The sequence below is a fragment of the Microchirus variegatus genome (assembly GCF_963457635.1).
Source record: "Microchirus variegatus genome assembly, chromosome: 11".
Lineage (NCBI taxonomy): Eukaryota > Metazoa > Chordata > Actinopteri > Pleuronectiformes > Soleidae > Microchirus > Microchirus variegatus.
In genome coordinates this window covers 22,654,045-22,673,563 of record NC_139812.1, presented here as the reverse complement: position 1 = coordinate 22,673,563, position 19,519 = coordinate 22,654,045, and the positions used below count along the sequence as shown (strand labels likewise).

General features: G+C 41.7%; 2 protein-coding genes across 2 annotated transcripts in view; one reads left to right on the top strand and one right to left on the bottom strand.

The window, feature by feature from the left end:
* The window catches only part of hif1an (hypoxia inducible factor 1 subunit alpha inhibitor), a 265,779-nt gene that overhangs the window by 88,663 nt on the left and 157,597 nt on the right, over positions 1 to 19,519 (bottom strand). The window lies entirely within an intron of this gene.
* spock2 (SPARC (osteonectin), cwcv and kazal like domains proteoglycan 2) overlaps positions 1 to 19,519 on the top strand; it is a gene marked incomplete at both ends in the record, with an annotated part of 39,096 nt that overhangs the window by 13,523 nt on the left and 6,054 nt on the right. The window contains 4 exons of the mRNA XM_083897432.1: positions 4,718 to 4,763; positions 15,969 to 16,083; positions 17,128 to 17,233; positions 19,291 to 19,399. Coding sequence (XP_083753558.1) covers positions 4,718 to 4,763; positions 15,969 to 16,083; positions 17,128 to 17,233; positions 19,291 to 19,399 — 376 coding nt within the window. The remainder of the gene's footprint in view (positions 1 to 4,717; positions 4,764 to 15,968; positions 16,084 to 17,127; positions 17,234 to 19,290; positions 19,400 to 19,519) is intronic.

The following is a 19,519-nucleotide window of genomic DNA, read 5'->3' as shown; positions in this document are numbered from 1 at the left end:
GCGTTGACTTCTCGATATTTGACGTCAAGTTCGTTTCGAGTAATTTCACTCAAGTCTCAGTCAAGTCGAGTCTCAAGTCTTCAAATTTAGGACTTAAGTCAGATTCGTACATTCATGAACCTTCTAAAACATTGGTTCTCAAAGTGCGGCCCGCGAGCCAATGGCGGCCCGCAGAAACATTACAGTTGATAGTTTTAATCCAGGATCTACTAAGCTTGTTAAACGTTTATTGGACATTACTGGATATAGATACCCTCAGGTATCAAAACTTTGAGAACCCCTGTTCTAAAATATGAAAACTACTATGAGCTGGTAGACCATAAACTCTTGTCCGAGTTCTGGTTTCCTTTCTAATTTCTGGGTCAATGCTGGTCTTTTGCTCAGATGTGTCTGCACATACACCTGCAGTAGTAACTCGACTCTAAAATGCATTATCTGGGGCGCGTTTCGACCGACTTTGAGAGATTCGATTGAGCTCAAATTTCAGCTGGACTAACACGTTTACGTGTATGTTAAAAGTCCACTTTCGCTCGCGCTAACACAATCATTGGCGGTTTACAGTGTGTGATCGGTGCAGCAAGGAATAAGGGTGAATTCCAATTCCTTGCTTAACCCTCAATCTTAACCCTCCATCTTAACCCTAAACGTGCACTCCCTCTAGTGCAAGTGCTGTCCCGATTCTCAGAAAAATTAAGTTGAGGGGCGAGTTTAAGGGCTGTATCGCCCTCAATATTGAGATTTTCCGAGACCACACTTGGGAGCAAGGGCTACCCAGAATGCATTGCATGTTTTGACATAACAAAGATGGCGCCGAAAGCAGCGAAACGAGTATGCTACAAATACAAAAGTATTTTCTTTGTTAATAGAGATATAAAAATGATGAAAACCATTGTATTATCTTAGTTTAGGCCCATATTATGGATTATTGACGTCATTGTTGTGTAACATTTATTTTTAGTTTACGATCTTTTGTCAATAGTCGGCCGGTGCGGACAAGCGATGGTTTGCTATGGTTTACTTTTCAATAAGTCGTGGTGTGTGGTAACTGTCAGCTGAATATGTCTGTGGTTGTGGTATCATCTTATAACTAACTGACAACCTAATAACTTGACTGACAAACGGATCGTAATAAATAATCCTGACGTAAATGTGTTCTTCTTCTTCTTCTTTTTTGGAGTCGACAGACTGGACGCAGCTTTCACGTTATTCTGCCCCCTACAGTCTGAAGACGTATCTGCATTTAAGGAGTGTCCCATTTCTATGTGACAAAATAACCCTCAACACTTGGTTTTGAGGGCCAGTTAAGATTAAGGGTTGAGCTTGAGGGTTAAGATAGGAATTGGCCCAAAGTCTGCCTCGTTTCATGATTCAGAGAGCTAGCTTCCCCCCCAACTCTGTTTAACCAGAGATCAGATATGATGTTATCAGGTAAATCAGAGCTCCAGTTCTCATCCTGCTTCCTAATCCTTCATCACTTCTGTGTATTAAAAAAAGAAAAAAAAACAACCCAGCAGCCTTTTCATCAAATTGCTGATGTGTGAATCCTGTGATGCAGCTTATCTGCCGTCAGGCTAAACTTGTCACCGTGCTGTCCGGGTCTTTCATGCTCCCTTTTATTGTACACTCAGGTGAATTTATTTATCCCCCCCCCCCCCGAATACGTCCTCTGCAGTCACTCTTTTTATGAAATCATTGATTTCCAGTCTTGTCAGCTCAGCAGCAGAATGCGCTCCTCATCGGTTCTGGCAGCAACACAAACAGCAGAAAGTCTGCTAAATAATGCACGAGGAGCTGAAGCATCAGAGAAAAAAACCAAAACAAAACAAAAAAAAGGGAGACAGATGAGGTGTTGGATTAATGCTCCGGTCATAAACCCTTTGAGATTCTATCCCACTGATGCATAACTCTATTAGGCACAACAAGGTTAAACGGCATAACTGACAATCATTTATGAGGCTCGGGCGACTGAGGAAGTCGTGGAAGGTTTGCAAGGTGATTCTAAACAGGAAGTAGCAATTTATTGAATAGCCACCAGGGGGTGATACCACCGGTTTCAAACAAGCTCCATTTGAATGGAAGTCCATGGGAAAATGACCTTATTTGGAAAAACACAGTAAACTCCTGAGGAGTTAAAGATCTCAATCGTTAGTTTAGTTTAAGGCTCCTTCTACAGAAGAAATCAATTACTTTATTTAAATGTTTGTCTTTCAAAGTTTCTTTCAAACACCTCTTATTTACAAAAGTCTTTTAATATTTCGTCAACTAAAAATATGCATCGCATCCTACACTCTTAGAAATAAAAGTGCTAAGTCGAACCATACAAGGTTCTTCGGCTTGTTTTGGAGGGTTCCACCAAGAACCCTTTATTCAGGAAAGGGGTTTTATAGGGTTCTCTGGATCAAAATGGTTCTTACTGGAACCATAAGTGTTACCAAGAACCCTTGAAAAACCCTTTCTTCGGAAAAGGTTTTTTCAGAAGCAATTGGTTCCAGGTAGAACCTCAGCCCTTGTAGAAGAACCCTTTTGGAACCCTTATTTCTAAGACTGTATGTGTAGGTCAAATGTGACGTTTAAAAACCTGCCAAACTCAACAACAGACTTGAGTGTGAAACATATAAAAGTCATTCGCAACAGTTAAATGAGGTCATGTGTCGTACATGAAGAAAAAATCATTTGGATCCACAAATTTAGGTCAGTTCAAAGTGGGTCCACAAATCATGGAAGGACACAAAAAGACGTACATGTGCACACAAAACAGTGTGTTTTCCTTTGTCGAGGGTTCTTAAATTTCACAAAAGCAACACATTTTAGTAATATATAAAATTTTATACATTCATTTTATGGCTCAAATAGGTTTTTACGGCTCCAGATGATTTATATTTTGGTGGCGAGGGGTCAAAAATGATGATATTAGAGGCTTCACAAGCCGACGATTTTATCCACTTTTCATACACAGTCTATGATCCAGACACACGTTTTATATACTTGAAGTTATTTTTATGTCATTGAGAAAGGAGGACGAGCTTGGCGCCGCAGTGAGGACGAACAGATTTCAGTGGAGGAGTTCAGAGCGTCGCCTGCCAGCGATGAAAATATTTACCTCTGCGAAGTAAAAGCTGTGAGAGTCAAAGAAGAGAGGGGTCCCCCCCCCCCCATGCTTTAAAGATTCATCGCTTTCCAGGGAGCTGCTGCTGCTGCTGCTCGACACACACTTCAGTACAGTAAATGTTTATGGTGATGAGCATGAAGGGTGGAGGAGGACTGAAAATATATCCTGAAAGCACTCCCACTGTTTGTTTTTATTTTATTCAGACACTGCAAATATGTTCAAAAAGCTTCGCATCTGCACTGTTTTCATAGGAGTTACACATTGGCCTGTTGGAAATCCTGAATAAATTATTTTCTCCCTAAAAACGTGGGCAGGCAAATCAGATCTGGCAAAAAAAATGTTACGTAAATAAGTAAAAGTGGCGCAAAATACCACCACTTTGCACCAAATTCCACAAAACTGCATGTGTGTAAACATGTCACAGCCCAAGTCGGTGCTGGGACCATGGCCACACCCCAATAGGAAGTCGGCCATTTTGAATTAGGCGTCCATCTTGGTGATTTGCTTGTTTCGTAAATGAACAAACGTTAAACACGTTAATGGTAGAAACGTTTCTTTGCACTAGAAAAAGGGGCGTGGCCATGGCAACCATGGGAACGTTGGCAAATTTTGACCATTTGCCCACGAAACAGGAAGTTCCCCCGTAACGTCGCCGCACATTGACCGATCGGCTTGGAACTCCATACGTGACACGAGACTCCGACCCCGAACGCGTTTTTCGGACATGAACATGACACAACTGGAAGTCAGCCATTTTGAATTTAACAAAACAGGAAGTGGCCCTGCAACTTTGCCGTATATTGAACGATCTGCTCAAAACTTATAATATAAAACTAATATTTCTTCTCCTGTACTTCATGGTTTCAGAGTAAACAACATTTGAGTAAAATGTGCTGCATCTCTATGTTTGCTATATAATGTTTCCAGGGTAAACAGAAGGTATAATGACAATATACTTGAGTCTCCTTTCAGGCAAAATACTTTTGGTCCAATTATTTGTTTTTGGGGGTCAATGAATGCAACTTAATTTCCTTGTTTTTCTCTGTCACTAATCTTGACTCTTTTCTTTCCTCTCGCTGTCATTTAACCAGGAGGTCGAGGTCAGTTTTTCCTGCACTTTTTTTCTCCCCTAAAACTCTTCCTTTGTACAACGTCTTTGTCATTCATGACACATCTCCTTGTCGTTTTATGTCTGCACCTCCATTTTTTTTAAATACATCTTCTTCAAGTTGTCCATTTTAATTACAGAGATTGTTCTTTTAATCAAGAATAAAACAAGGCTGAGCACTTAAAAAGCAGCTCACCTCCCTCTCTGCAATATCACACATAAAAGCACTTTCCCCACACACACACACACACACAGCCACAAGCACATACTTGCATGATTCACCGAGCTAATTATCATGCTGCAAGACTAATGTGCACATTAAAGTTTGTGTGCAAAAAGAATGTAAACTGCATGACTACTGTGTGCAGGCGACAGCGTTAATGTGCCATTCTATCAACTCACGAGGATTAACAGGCTCTTTTTTCTTTGTTATTATTAGTCGTAGTATTTCTCGTCGCTGCTGATAAACGATTGTTTGTTATTTCTTCCTGTCTCTGCAGGACGATTACGTTCGCACCTGGGATGAAAATCAAGGCTCTAACGACAGTAAGTCCCTCACCAACTCCACCACCAGCTCATAGTAGATGTTACTGCCTTTTGTTTGTGCTTAAAAAATAATTAAATATGAAATAATGGGCTGTAAGAGCGATTTGAAATCAGTGTCTTTTAGTCATATTAAGATGTCTGGAAGCACAACCCAACACACATGAAGATGAAAACCTATTAATCCATGATTTATTTGTTTGGGTCACGTGGCAGGGTGCATTAGTCCACAATTTCCTCCCACAGTCCAAAGACGTGCAAACGGGGATTAGGTTTATTGGATTATATATTGACTGAATGTTTGTTTCTGTATTTTTGGCTTTTATGATGCGCGGTTGTGCCTCATGTCGAGATCATGGATCGATTTCTTTCACTTTTCTGTGCACGACATGTCGTGTATGAAAGTGCTGTTGCATTTTCACTCAAATGTTCCTTCACCTCAAGGTCAGGGGTCACAGTTTTTGGAAACTAGTACCACACACTACCATAACACAACAGGTGTTAAAGCATAAAAGCAGGCAGTTGGCTTTCTAAAAGATAAAAAGTCCTGTATTCTATTATCAAAATGATAGACCAACAAAAGAAACTGGACCCCAAACTAAATGATCACATTTCTCCCTCAAAAACCCCACAGAAACCCAGCTGAACATGTGGCCTCTTTGAGAGACACAAACCAAGTGAGCAGAGGAACTCCAGCCTCTTTTTATAACCTCTCAGTCTGATTGAGCTCAGCTGTGGGAGAGCACAGGTGCACTCAATAGAAGCTGCAGATTAACAAACAAAACCTGCGATCTAGAGCCTGGATCTCTGTTCTACGGCATTCTACTTTCAGAAAGGTGTTTAAATACTTTCATTTTTATGCTCAGGATTAAGGAACAAATAATGATTAATGTAGGACACGTGTGAAAAAAGCTAATTACTCTGGATGGGGGAACATGAGGAACATGGTTTACCGACGCGTCTTAAGCGTAGAGACAGAATCTGTGGCCTGTGTGTTCATATTAGCAGGCAGAGGTGACTCATATCCAGTTTTATTTTAATTGATGTGACTCAGATTAAAAAACAACAACAGATCTGTGTCACTTCGGCATGTGCTTCTAGATAATACCGATGTTTGTTCCACCAACAACAGAGGAGAGCGTCAAATCTCACTCACACATTTGCTGCAGTAGCTTCTATTTCTGAATTTGCCCTGTAGAGGATCAATGAAGGTGCATCTAATCTCGTTTTACATCTAATCTCGTGTTACATATCAAACACTGAGTGGCTTTAAAAAATATGACATTTTCTGTTGATGATGACAAATGAAAAAAAAGCATATGTGGCATTTCAGACGCAAGACGCTGTCAAATCTTATCTGTAATGACGAATGAATCAGACTGGAATCAAACGTAGCTTTAGAGCTGTGCCTGATAAACAGCATTAGAACAGCGTTGTTGTGTATCATCTCAATATCTGTAGTGATTATTTAAAGGTGCCATATGTAAGAATGTGGCCAAAAACGGTTACTACATTCAAATTAAAAATAGCGAGGTCTTTTACGTGTCGGTTTTCTGACGTAACTGGCAACCCGTGGTTGCTCGGCAGTTGAGACTCTACTGACTGCAATGATTGGTAGATGGCGGTAGGTGGCATAAACATGATTTGCAGTCTGCAAAATATTTTTTTTAATGCAAATATTTTGTCTGTACTGTTGTTGTTGGTGAGTTCAGTTTGTTATATGAACATTATTCCTGAGTCTCTTTGAAATATTAAGGGGATTTTATGGCCAGTTGCTTTAGATTTATTACATAATATACCTGTAAGCACAAAGGGAGATTTGGTGAGCTACCGGTGCAGTTTTGTTTCTGAGCTTTCATCCCATCATCGTTCCGTTCCACTTTGCCGCGCCAGAGCCGGCGCCGTGCGGCGACTGGCGTTGTCTGAGGTCTCCGCCTCAACTTCTGCCGCGACCTTAGCCTTAATTGAGCTGCTGCGACGAGACGAAGTCGCGACGCGGAGTCGCGTCTTCGGCCGCTGTCGCTTGATTTGCAGCTTAAGTGAAGTCAGCTGAGCGGCAGAGTCCATTAGCACAATTTCCAAGGGCTTAACAAAGGGCTAATTATGGTTTCTAATCAAAGAGAGGGAGAGAGAGCACGGACAGAGGGTGAGACGGAGGTGGAGAGATTAATATGCATAGATTTAGTGTAAAGCATCAACTCTATTCCAGTCAACTACACGGCAGTTTGGCGATAAGGGATAAAGCAAGTTAATGAGAAGACAAAGGGAAAGCGTGCCTCAGGTGTGTGATATTTCTTAACACAAACACCAAATATCAAACTTCAGCTCTGCTTTGCTATCCACTTCCCTCTGTAGCGTCCTGACCTGTAGTTACACTGAGGTCAGCGACCACGAGAAGAGCTGTGGAGCTCATTTGATGTGAGTTTTAACAAGTCTCCAGACCCCACTACAGTACGAGGATGGGATTTTATGTTTGGAGGATGTCGGTGAAGAGTGCTTTTTAAAACAGCAACGATCCCATTTTCCTACAAACCACATCAATGTTGTATAATCCTGCATCTTAGTGGTAGTAGTAGGAATAGTGGAGACTGTACTGTCATGACAACAGGTCATTTATGAGTTACGGTCAATGCAAAGGTCCTCGCTAATGCAGTAAGTAGTAATTTTTACTGTGAGTCTCCAAGGATTTGGGATCTCACAGAATCACACGTGATTTAACGTGACTTCATGACATGAAGGCGGACTGTCAGTTAACAACTGTTGTGTTTGCGATGTTTTGTGCTGAAAAACGGCAAAAAACTGTGGATTTGTGGAGTCACGTCTGAGAAGACGGAATCAACTTGGCTTGTACAAAGTTCCTTTCGCGAAATCGTGAGGACTCTGATGCATCCAATTTACGTTAAAATCATGTCTGTTAAGCCCTTGGTGTACTTCCACGCACGTCGCATATCACTGACCCTGGTATACTCCCGCGTCAGGGTACTGTAGTATCCCACTTCACCATCGGGTGGCGGTACAAGTCTGGACGCGGGGAATTGGACGCAAAGAAGAAGAGAACGATGCTACAGCTCCCTCACTCACATAATGGGTGTCAGCCGGTTTGAGGGTTGCCAGGTCAAGGCTCAGATGACTGTCCTTTGGCGACTACTTCTTCTGTTTCGAAATTGGTGGGCGGGGCTTATACTCCGCCTACTGATGGGCCAAAGTTCAGTTTGCGAATGCTAACTGAAAGCACCTGTGTTTAGTTTGTTTTATTCAGACACTGCAAATATGCTAACAAAAGCTTCACATTTTAGGGTTCGCGATGCTAACCCTAACCTACACCCAACACGCTCTTTGCGCGTGGTTCCAAAATCTGGGCTTGTGCACGGAAGTATACCAGGGCCTTTAAACCCCTCACACGACAGGATAATTTGGCCAGATTATCTGCTCAAATCAGTCCAAAACCTGAAGGCACCCACGATTGTTGGAAAGGACCAGATTGGGACCGAATTCTGGCCAATTATCCTCTCGGGCGGGTCAGGATTTAGAGTTGACTGAACTGACATACATCACTTTCACAAGTTGTATGTCTATAATGTAGAGTTTAACTGTGTGTGCTCAGTTTTTATGTAACTTTAACAAAGTTTTATATGTGTGCCTGAGGTTGACAGATGAATAGTTTCACTTTTTGCTGCTTTTATATCAAACGGCATAAAACCCTTCATTCATCCAGTTCCCTCGCTGTGGTCTTGACACAAGTGTGCTGTCTCTCTCCATTGATCGGCCCTCTTTTATGAGTGGCTTAATAAAGCGAAGGAGTAAGAAAAGAAGCAGATTCGTCCCTCTGAGACGTCGATAAATCAGCGTGATGTCTTTTACACCCAGGACGGGGTGAGCCCACCACAGGCCTCATTCCTCAGCCAGGCAGACGCTTGTAGAGAGAGAGAGAGACACGGAGATTTTTGAACTTTTTAAACACATCGTCAATGGCAACACCAGACAGAGGAAGACATTTGCATTCAGACACAGCGGCGGTTGACTCCACTTGAGCGGGCTTTGCTGACTGAAGGAGAGGTCAGGGTAATTTGCTGTGGATTTCTACAATCAATTCATCAGTCCAGCAACTGATTGAATCACCTTGCACTTAAGACTCCAAACAGTGCAGGAGAGCAGCTGTAGTTTGGAGCGGTGAGAACAGACTAGTATCAAACATACTCTCTTTTTGTACAAGATGATTTGTTTTAATGGTGGACAGTGTAGTGTTTGAGCTCAACAAATACATGTGATTTGATTGGCTAGATACAGTCTTAGAAATAGGGTCCTTCTCCAAGGGCTGAGGTTCTACCTAGAACCATTTGCTTCTGAAAAACCCTTTCCCAAAGAAAGGGTTCTTGGTAATACTAACGGTTCCAGTAAGAACCATTTTGATCCAGAGAACCCTTTAAAACCCCTTTCCTGAATAAAGGATTTTAAAAGGGTTCCAGGTAGAACCTTTATCTCCTATGAGGACAAGCCAAAGAACCTTATATGGTTCTACTTAGCACTTTTATTTCCAAGAGTGTAAAAGGGATACTTGAGGTAACATCTTACCAGAAAATGACTTTGGTAGTAAAGTAAAAGTCTTAAAGTATTTGACATTACTGTAATTAAGTATCAAAAGTCATTTTCTGATATAAAATGTACTTAGGTTTTCAAAGTAAAAGTATTAAAAAGGTGGTGAGGAGTCTTTCAACTGGAAGGTTGTGTGTACAATTCCTGGCTCTGCTAGTCTATATGTGTCCTTGAGCAAGGCACTTAACCCCACGTTACAGCGTATGAATGGGTATGAAAAGCTTGTCAAGCTCAATACCAAAATGACCAACGCTTCTGATATTCTTTGGTAGTAACGAGGAAATTTAGTGGAGTAAAAGTAAAGACAGATGTACAGCGACGCACAGAGCCACGGCGGCGTCTGGCAACGCTCGCTAAAAAGGGAATGAGAAGCGTTTCACTCGACGCCTCCGCCGCTTACATGCGAGTCAGCTGTAAGCATGTCTTGGATTTCACAGAGCTTTATCTCAGCCAGAGAGAGAGAGAGAGAGAGAGAGAGGTAGGCCAGGTAGGTGAATGATGAATGGACACTTTTCGGCAAATCAATGGTTGCAGATCAATAGCAGACGCTAAGGAGATAGGAAAACAGGCTGAGTCCACACTCAACGAGGCCTGGAGTTTAATACCTCGTGAGGCTATTGATAAATATCGGGTGACCCACACACACGCGCGCACACACACGCACATGTTTGCGCAGCTATTCTTAAGGACATGCATTGACTTCCAGGACAGCTTAAACAAAAGCCTTATCTCAAACCTTAACAAAGGTTGATTGTCAGCACCTTGACATCTCCAGCTGGAGACGGACAATGAAGCAGCTCTTTTATTATTATACTCTTTTCAGAACTCTTTAACACATTTTTACTTGAAAAAGATGAAACAGAGCAGACATATACTGTATGTCCAGCTCTTAAACATCTCGTGTATGGACTACTGCAACAACTCTAAGGCTCCAAAAGCAGCCACTGTGATCCTCTGGGTATACGACTGCTGCACTTCTCACCTTCACACTCCACAGGTTTTCCGAGTGTCACTCTTTCCTGTTCTCTATCCTCAGGTCACCAGTGGGTGTTTAATTCAAACCCACAATATTCCAGGCCATGAAACTACAGTCATGTTGCTATGATGTAATTAGATATCAACATTTTTACCTGTAGAGTTCGACCCCAAAGCCCAATTTATACACTTTAAGTGTCCGTCACTCCGTCAAGGGACAACGGAGACGGCAAGAGCTGCGATTGGTCCTCAGGACAGGCCGAGCTAAGCTGCTCTGTGCCAGCTCACAGTGCGCACCGAGCGCCCACAGAGGCTGAGCTGATCACCGCCGACAACGTCGCTGTCAAACTATAAAGACGTCATATCTTAACACACAAACCACATGTTTAGACTCTCAATGGCCAATTTCTCGCCTCAAATTATCTTAAAACTGCGTTTCGCGACACAGAAAAGTGAGAAACGGCCACTGTTTCAACGACAACAGTCTTTCTCTCTCAGACGCCATTGCTCACTGTAGCCAGAAGCACAACAACCTTGCGCAGCAACCCCTACCGATCGGGCGGGAAATTGCAGTGCGTATCCGTCCACGACGCAGAAGTATGAAGGCTCGAGGCTCCGTGGTTACGCAGTCGGAGAAGTATAATGTGGCCTTAACCCTAATCCTAACCCTAACCCTAACACTCTTACTGATTGATGGCGGTCAGCTGGGCTCACCTAAGAAAATCCACACCGGCTTCTGTGGTGTTTTAACCCTAGAACACTATCGCTCAAATTCAAAACACCATCACTAACACCGGGTGATTTTTACCCGAGATAATAAATGCACCCAATAAAAAGTACTTGTCATCAAAATATAGCAAAACATGACACATTTGAGTAGTGTTCTTTCATTTTAAACTGTCATGTCTAACAAAATGAAAAAAAAGCATCACGAGGTGACCGTATAAAAATGCTCCAAACTTACTGGAAAATTAAGAATTTGGGAAGAAATTTTTTTTAAAAAATGTCGATGAAAACTTGGTTTTCATGAAAATCACATAAATTTATTTGCTCGGGTGAAAAACACCCGGCAATGGTGTTCTAGGGTTAAGCACATATTTGCCACTTTATCTCACCTTTAGACAACCTTTTCTGACTGATCAACCGCTCACTCCCCTGCACCAAAGTCCACAGAGAAAATGAACAGTTTTTTGCTCCTCAGCGCACAGTGGTTTTTAATCCACTGCTGCCACATTCAGGATCGTTTTGGTCACAAAGGTAAATCCAAACAAATCATTTCAAATGCTGAAGTCAAAATGTAATATATTTGAACAAATTTGAGGCAGCGGTGGATTTAAAAAAAAAACTGCCGTGTGCACTGGTGTTAAATGGTAGGTTTTCTGTATGGACTTTGGTGTGTGGAGAGTGACGGGTTAACAAACTTCATTTTCACTGCTTAGGCTGTAAATACTGAGCCTCGTTTTCGAAGGTTTGATGATTCGATTCACACCATCAGCAGAAGCAAGCGAGCAATTTCCTTCCTTTTGACGCTTTCTCGCACAGAAGAATAAAGATATCAAAGGGGTAATAAGACGACAGCACTGTGGTTGTGGACACGCGCACACACACACACACACACACACACACACACACACACACACACACACACACACACACACACACACGCACACACACACACACACACACACACAATCGGCCTGATGAAGACGTCCAAGAAATTAATAGAAGCAGCAGGATTCAGACAATGCTGCCTTCTAACAGCGGAACATTGGTAAATAAATCTTGTTAGTAGCGAGGAGCTAAAAGCGCTGGCACAGTGCTGTGTTGTGAACACAGAAACATAAGGTGGCTGCCTGAGCCTCATGTTAATTTAACAGGCTTCCACAGATTACAGCAGTGCCTGCGATGATGATGTTTCCATAGCAACAGGCTCTCTCTCCGTGGTGCAGGAATCATTTCTGGGTTGACGGTGATTTGCAGCTCAATCTGGTGTTTCTGGGAAGTCTCTCTCTCTCTCCAACTCTGTTTCCAACCCCCCCCCCCCCCCCCCCCCGCGTTACGCAATCCTGTCCATCAATCCACCTTTTTTTTTTCCTTCTCCGTCTTTTGACATTCGCTTATCTTCAAAAAAGCTTCACCGTGTGTAATCTGTCTTTGCTCTGTCAAGTTGTGTGGAGGATTTTCCTTCTGTTCAAACCCACATTTATCCACCTACATACTGTACATTTTTGCATGTTCTCCTTTGATGCTAAACAAACGCCCGCGGCAGGAGAACCTCTCCTTGGCTCCCCCGTGCTGCCGTCTAATCCAATCCAGATTTGCACGAGGTTCATCCCTGCAGATTGGGGATAACAGAAACAGAGGTCAGGAAGCATCCTGGTATAATCAACCCTCTTATCCTCTATTTACACACACTCTAGTCTCTAATATCGTCAGTGCTATCTGGTCTTCTGGGTAAGCAGTCCAGGCTTGTATCTGTCTGAGCAGCACAGCACAAGGAAGGCGAGCAAAGGTCTGACTTAAGCCTAAGACACTTTGAGGAAAAGTGAACAAATTAGTCTTGAATGCTCCACTCCCACTCGATTCTTCTCTGTTAACGTTCAAGGGTCCACTGAAAACACCTCAGGCTCACGACTGAGGTGAAAGACAATAAAGCTGCTAATGAAAACAGGAACAGCAGAGTTAGGGTTTTTTTCCCTAAGCAGAACGAGGTCACCGTTTCGTGTCCCAGAAGCGTTGGTCGTATGATGTATTGATATATTATCAACGTCTGACCTCACTGTGTCCAACAGCATTTCCCTAAAAAAACTTGCCCACGAGCCAGACGCTCGATTTCAGCGACGGCTGCCAAGCGGTGACAGCAGCGGATTCCAGCCGCTTAACAAAAGGCTACATGATATGAACGATATCTTCTGAATATGTTGGCAGCTGTTTGTCACCTTGAGACACTCTTTCACGTTCTATTCTTTCTAACACATGCAAATATCCTTCATTTAACATTAGAACGTCAAAGAAATGAATCAGGGATTATTTGAAATGAAAGGGAGTATACTACTGTTCAAAAGTTTGGGGTCACTTAAAAATGTTCTTATTTTTGAAGGAAAAACACTTTTTATTCAATGAATATAACATTAAATGAATCAGAAATACACTCTATACATTTTTCATATGGTAAACGACTATTCTAGCTGCAAACGTCTGGTTTTTAATGGAATATGTACATAGGTGTATAGAGGCCCATTTCCAGTGTTCTAATGGTACATTGTGTTTGCTAATGGTGTTAGAAGACTATTGGATGATTAGAAAACCCTTGAAAACCCTTGAAAACCCTTGTTCAATGATGTTAGCACAGCTGAAAACAGTTGTTCAAGCTTGCCAATGTCTTGACTATATTTTCTATTCATTTCGCAACTCTTTGGATGAATAAAAGTGTGACTTTTTAATGGAAAAAATTTGTATAGGTGGCCGCAAAGTTTTGAACAGTAGTGTAAACTGCTGTGTTTAATTAACATTCTGTTACAGAGTCAGATTTTTTAAAAATCAGCTCTTTTATTCATCAAACTTATTCTAATTGACAGAAACACAGTGAAGACAGTGGAGGGGCGTTTGTTTTCTTTGAAGGAAGTCACTTTGACGACAACTTTATTGTCAGTTTCATTTGTGGGTTTTTTGTTTTTTTCAATCCCAGCTTCCTCTGTTGTTGTTGTTGTTGTGGGAATGAGACATGTATTGTCTCAGATCCACTGTCTGATGATCAAATAACAACACGAGTATATATTGTGTGTAATTACAGTTATAGTCACTATCCACTATGTGATTTAACCTATTTTTAGCCTATAAAGTAAAGTATAAAGTATATATTTTGTTAGTAATGGTGATGTGATATACATTTTCAGATGTTAGTGTGCCCTGACTGTTTTCTTGCAACAGAGCAGTCAGTCAACCAGTTACTCAACCAGCTCACCCGTGACAGGGGGTGGTGGTGGTGTTTAGGATTTGTTCTCAAATCAGATATCTGTCAGTTTGCTTCGATAATCCCGCGATGTGGGCAGCGTTATTGTTTTCATCCACCGGAGAGGTTACGAGAGAGAGAGAGAGAGAGCGAGAGAAAGAGCATCCTAAGCCTCCTCGCTAAATTATAACGGTGCCATAAAATAGGATAAAGCGAGAGCAAGTGATGAATGAATGCATGATTTACAAGTGCTCCTGTCATGGAGATGAAGCCTGGGGGAGCAGTCTGTGAAGAAGCCATATTCAGGTGCACTGTGTTGATGGATAGCGTGGGAGTTGAAGAGAATGGAGTGTGACATCCAGGTCGGACTCCAGGAGGCCTGCTCGTAACAGACAGCTGTGACATATGAGTGTGTTTGGGGTGGTGACATGGCGGTCCAGCAATACTGCGCGTGATGGATGAGGAAGGTGCGAGATAGCCCGGCTTTACAGGCCTAAAAGTGTGTCTTAGCACCTCCATCACTCAAGAAAAGATTCCATTTAAATAAGTAAATGTGTTAGCGAGGTGTGAACGTTTGAAGAGTTTCTTCAAACTGGAAACTAGTGCAGTCTTCTTCATTAAGTTAGGTCATGAAATGTTCCGTCATGATGTTGTAAAGCAGAGGGAAGATTTTGGGATTCAACAATGGCAGCAAACGGGAGCTCGACAGGCAGAGAAAGACACTCAGACACTCACTATCACTGTCACCTGAGTTTTACATACTGGCACCTTCATTTTGATTCACTGGATCTGTACAGAAATTTACCTGATAATAGATAATATAATCTTACATAAGCATGAGAAGCTTAATCCTGATCCGCTAAGCTGTCGCACATATCTGAACCTGTTTAATGGAATTTACGATTTTAAATTTAAATGATTGCTAATTCCGTCATCTGGATCAGATCTGGATGAAACTTAGTGTGATGATAGAGTGCCTGATCCTGCACAAACACAACATTTTTGTTTAATCCAGTTCTGACAGAGATGTGATTTTTCTTTAGAGTGTTGCCCATCATAAGAGATAATTTCATCAGTGGGGACACTCTTCGAAATAAATGTGCTAAGTAGAACCATATAAGGAACCCTTTTTGGCTCCAGGTAGAACCTTTTTATAAGAACCCTTTTAAAATCCTTTATTCATGAAAGGGGTTTTAAAGGGTTCTCTGGATCAGTGGTTCTTACTGGAACCATTAGTGTTGCCAAGAACCCAAAGAAAGGGTTTTTCAGAAGCAAATGATTTCAGGTAGAACCTCAGCCCTTGTAGAAGGACCCTTTTGGAACCCTTATTTCTAAGAGTGTAGATTCCAACCGTCCATCATCTATTGCTTTATCCTCCATGAGGGTCTCACAGCTGATAATTCCCTAGTCCATCGGGGACACATGGAGACAAACAACCATCCACTCTCACACCTACGGTCAATTTGAGTGTCCAATTTACCTAAATTCCCCAAATCTGCATGTTTTTGGACCGTGGGGGAAAACCTTTGCTGCAGAGGCAAGAGTGCTAAACACTACACCAACCGTGTGGCCTAGATTCCAATGTGTCCTTTTGCTAACAATAGGACAAACTAAAAAAGTGTTTGTCATTTAAAAGAATAAAAAAAAAGGACTGCATGTTCATTCTTTCCTTTGTATTTTGTCCCCAGATGTAGACACCACCAAGGACCCATGTCAAAAGGTTAAGTGCAGCCGACATAAGGTGTGTATTGCCCAAGGCTACCAAAGAGCTGTGTGTGTCAACCGCAAGAAACTTGAACACAGGTGAGTGTCTGTGTCTCTATCTTTGTGAGGTCCAAAATAAACCATAAAAATATATCTTTGTGAGGACATTATGACCTTGAGGGGACATTTTGTCAAGGTTAAGACCTGGTTTTAGGGTTATAATTGGGTTTAGGTTGGTATTAGGATTAGGCACTTAGTTGTGATGGTTAAGGGGTTAGGTAATGGGGTTATGGGTAAGGGGTTGGGAAATGGGGCTACGGGTAAGTGGTTAGTTAATGGGGTTATGGGTAAGTGGTTAGTTAATTGGGTTATGGGTAAGGGGTTAGGTAATGCATTATGTTTATGATATGTCCTCACTTTACCCTTAGAACACAGAGCTTTTCAGGTGTTTTTTCCATTACTATGTTTAAACATACAGTAAGAATATGCGATATATGAGTGTATTATATCCTTTTTTTCAGCACAACCTAGCCGACCAATCCAATCTGATAAAATGTTAAAAATCCGAAAGAAAAAACTCCGAAAGAAAAAATCCGAAAGAAAAAACTAATTTTGTGACTTCTGCACAATTATTCCCACTTTATATCACAACTAAAAATGCAATATAACCTGAATCATAATTTTGACTCAACAAATCATAAGAAGACTTTTTTAAAGCCTGAATATGTGACCTATAAACACACACACCCAGGATGTCCATATAAGGAGCTGTATTATTCCCACGGCAATTTACCATGGGTGCACTAAGGGTTAAAAAATATGCACAATAACAACAATAACACAATGTCAACACACCACGGTTTACACGGTGTGTGGCTCGTGCTGGTCTGGAACGTGTTTACCTGCCTCAGCTTAAACAATAAACCTGGATCACTAGTGCGATATATATGTACGACAGCCTGCAGTTTAATGATGAGCTAACACATCCAGACAACATGGCTGCGCTCTGTTTGCCTTATGTTCAGGTTGTTGCTTCTGCTGCTGCTGCTGTTGCTGTGTGTGAATCTCTGAATTAGCCCAGCAGTCGCTGTCTCAGCTGGACGTATTGAGGCTGAAGTGTCTGTGTCCTCTGTCCTTGTGCAGACTGAAGCAGCCCACTCTCAGGTCTCCTGACGGGAACTGTCAGCCGTGTCCCATATCCTCCAGTGGACCTGTGTGCGGATCAGACGGCCACAACTACGCCTCAAAGGTAAACCACGGGGGACTCTGACTCAACCCTATGCTATATTATCACTTTATCTACTTCCTGTGGGGGTTTGGGCGTCCAACTTTATTGTCATAAAGTGTTGTTGAGTTATGTTTAATCATATAAATGTTATGTGCTCAACATGGGCATAGAAATAATAGGGAAACCTGTCAGTGTAATACAATAAAATTCAACAGCACCACAACCTGCAGCCTCCAAACTCATCGTAAAGTTGACTCAACAGCTTTTCTTAAACCAGCTCAAGTTGGACATAACCTTATTGAAGGTTCAATTTACTGCACTTGTTGGAATAGGCAGCGTTAGTTTGTCACTGCAACACATGAATGTGTCTCTGGGATGTTACCATTAAAAGGTACAGTAGACGTGTTTTTGTTTATTTAATCTAAAAAAAGTCCCATTGAAATTGAAAACTGGTCGAGACAGGCAGCAGCACAAACAAAAATGTTTGGTACGATTACTAGCTTAAATTATTGCTTGCTAGCTGATAGATAGATAGATAGATAGATAGATAGATAGATAGATAGATAGATAGATAGATAGATAGATAGATAGATAGAACAATTTCTATCTAAGACAAGTGATAGCTAAAATGAGTGCTAGCTACAATGATTACTTGCTAGCTGATAGCTAGCTAGATAGATAGAACAATTTCTAGCTAAGACAAGTGCTAGTAAAAATTATAGCTTGCTAGCAGATAGATAGATAGATAGATAGATAGATAGATAGATAGATAGATAGATAGATAGATAGATAGATAGATAGATAGAACAATTTCTATCTAAGACAAGTGCTAGCTAAAACGAGTGCTAGCTAAAATGATTACTTGCTAGCTGATAGCTAGATAGAACAATTTCTAGCTAAGACAATTGCTAGCTAAAATTATATCATCATCAGTCTCTATGCAAAATATTTGTGAATAATTTAATCATGCGGATATCTTGATATTTAACTTTAAAGCTGCTTTAATCAAAGAGTAGTAGCCTTTCATTTTAATAATAGATATAATTAAATATGTGCAGTAGAAAAGTGGCTCATGAAAGATCTGAGAATTATTACTTGACTTTATAGTTCACCCGAGCCCTCGGATACAGGTTAATGTTTAGTTCTGCTCTCACTGTTCTCGTCGGCGCCGTTTGCAGATGGAGCGTCACAGCTGCTTTCAACTAAAAATACCAGACAAACCTCACCACCTGCTGAGCACCAAACTACACACACACACACACACAAACTAGGACAACTAGCTGCTGGAGCATCTGTAGACAAACAAACACATATTTCCATCCCAAGATGATGGAGAGCAAAACCTAGACAAAACGGAGTGTGCCAGGTGGTCATGAAGAGTTTAAATGTACATACATCTAGCTTTTGTATTTCTTTGAAAAGAAAGGAAATTAATTAAGATAAAAAATCACGGGGGTTTGTGTGTGTGTGTGTGTGTGTGTGTGTGTGTGTGTGTGCGCGTCCACCCCAGTAAATGTGAAAACATTTATTTACGAACATGTGAATTTCAAGTAAGATAACAAATGTTGTGTTAATGACGACGCCTTAAACAGACTTCACAGCTCTTACCCAGCGTCGCTTACACAAATAGTTACCTGTTATTATCCACATAATGTATAAAAATATGTATATTTAGTCACACTTTCCATGATGTGCGTGCTAACATAATGCAGGCTCTACTCTGCGCTGTGGTGTTAAAGCATGTGAAGAGACTCTCAGGGCCAAACAAAGACAAAGACTTATAATAATGTACGGCTTCAGGAGAACAAAGCGATGGCCTGCAGTGGCAGCGTCCTGGGTGTTTATTGATTTATGCTTTGTCTTTTGGATCACTATTCCTGACCTTGTGTGCGCGCAGAGGTCGGAAAATGCCTCCAGGAGCAATTGTCAGACTTGAATTGAGGCGTACAGTGGGTCACTTCATGAATATTTGATCTGTGTTGCGGCAATAACTCATTTTACTTCACCCTTGTGTCCCCTTGTCGATGTCGCTGCTGTGTGTGTGATAATGCCTGTGTGTGTGTGTGTGTGCGTTTCAGTGCAAGCTGGAGCAGCAGGCATGTCTTACAGGGAAGGAGCTTAGCCTGAAGTGTTCAGGTCTGTGTCCTTGTCCAACTGCGGCTCCCACTCCCAGAGAGAGTAAACATGGTAAGATGAAACACACGACCGAGATTACAAGACATAATCACGCCCGGGAAGAATTCACAGCAAAGCAATAGCTAGGGTTTCCATCCATCAGCTACCGCTTTATCCTCCACATGAGGGCAA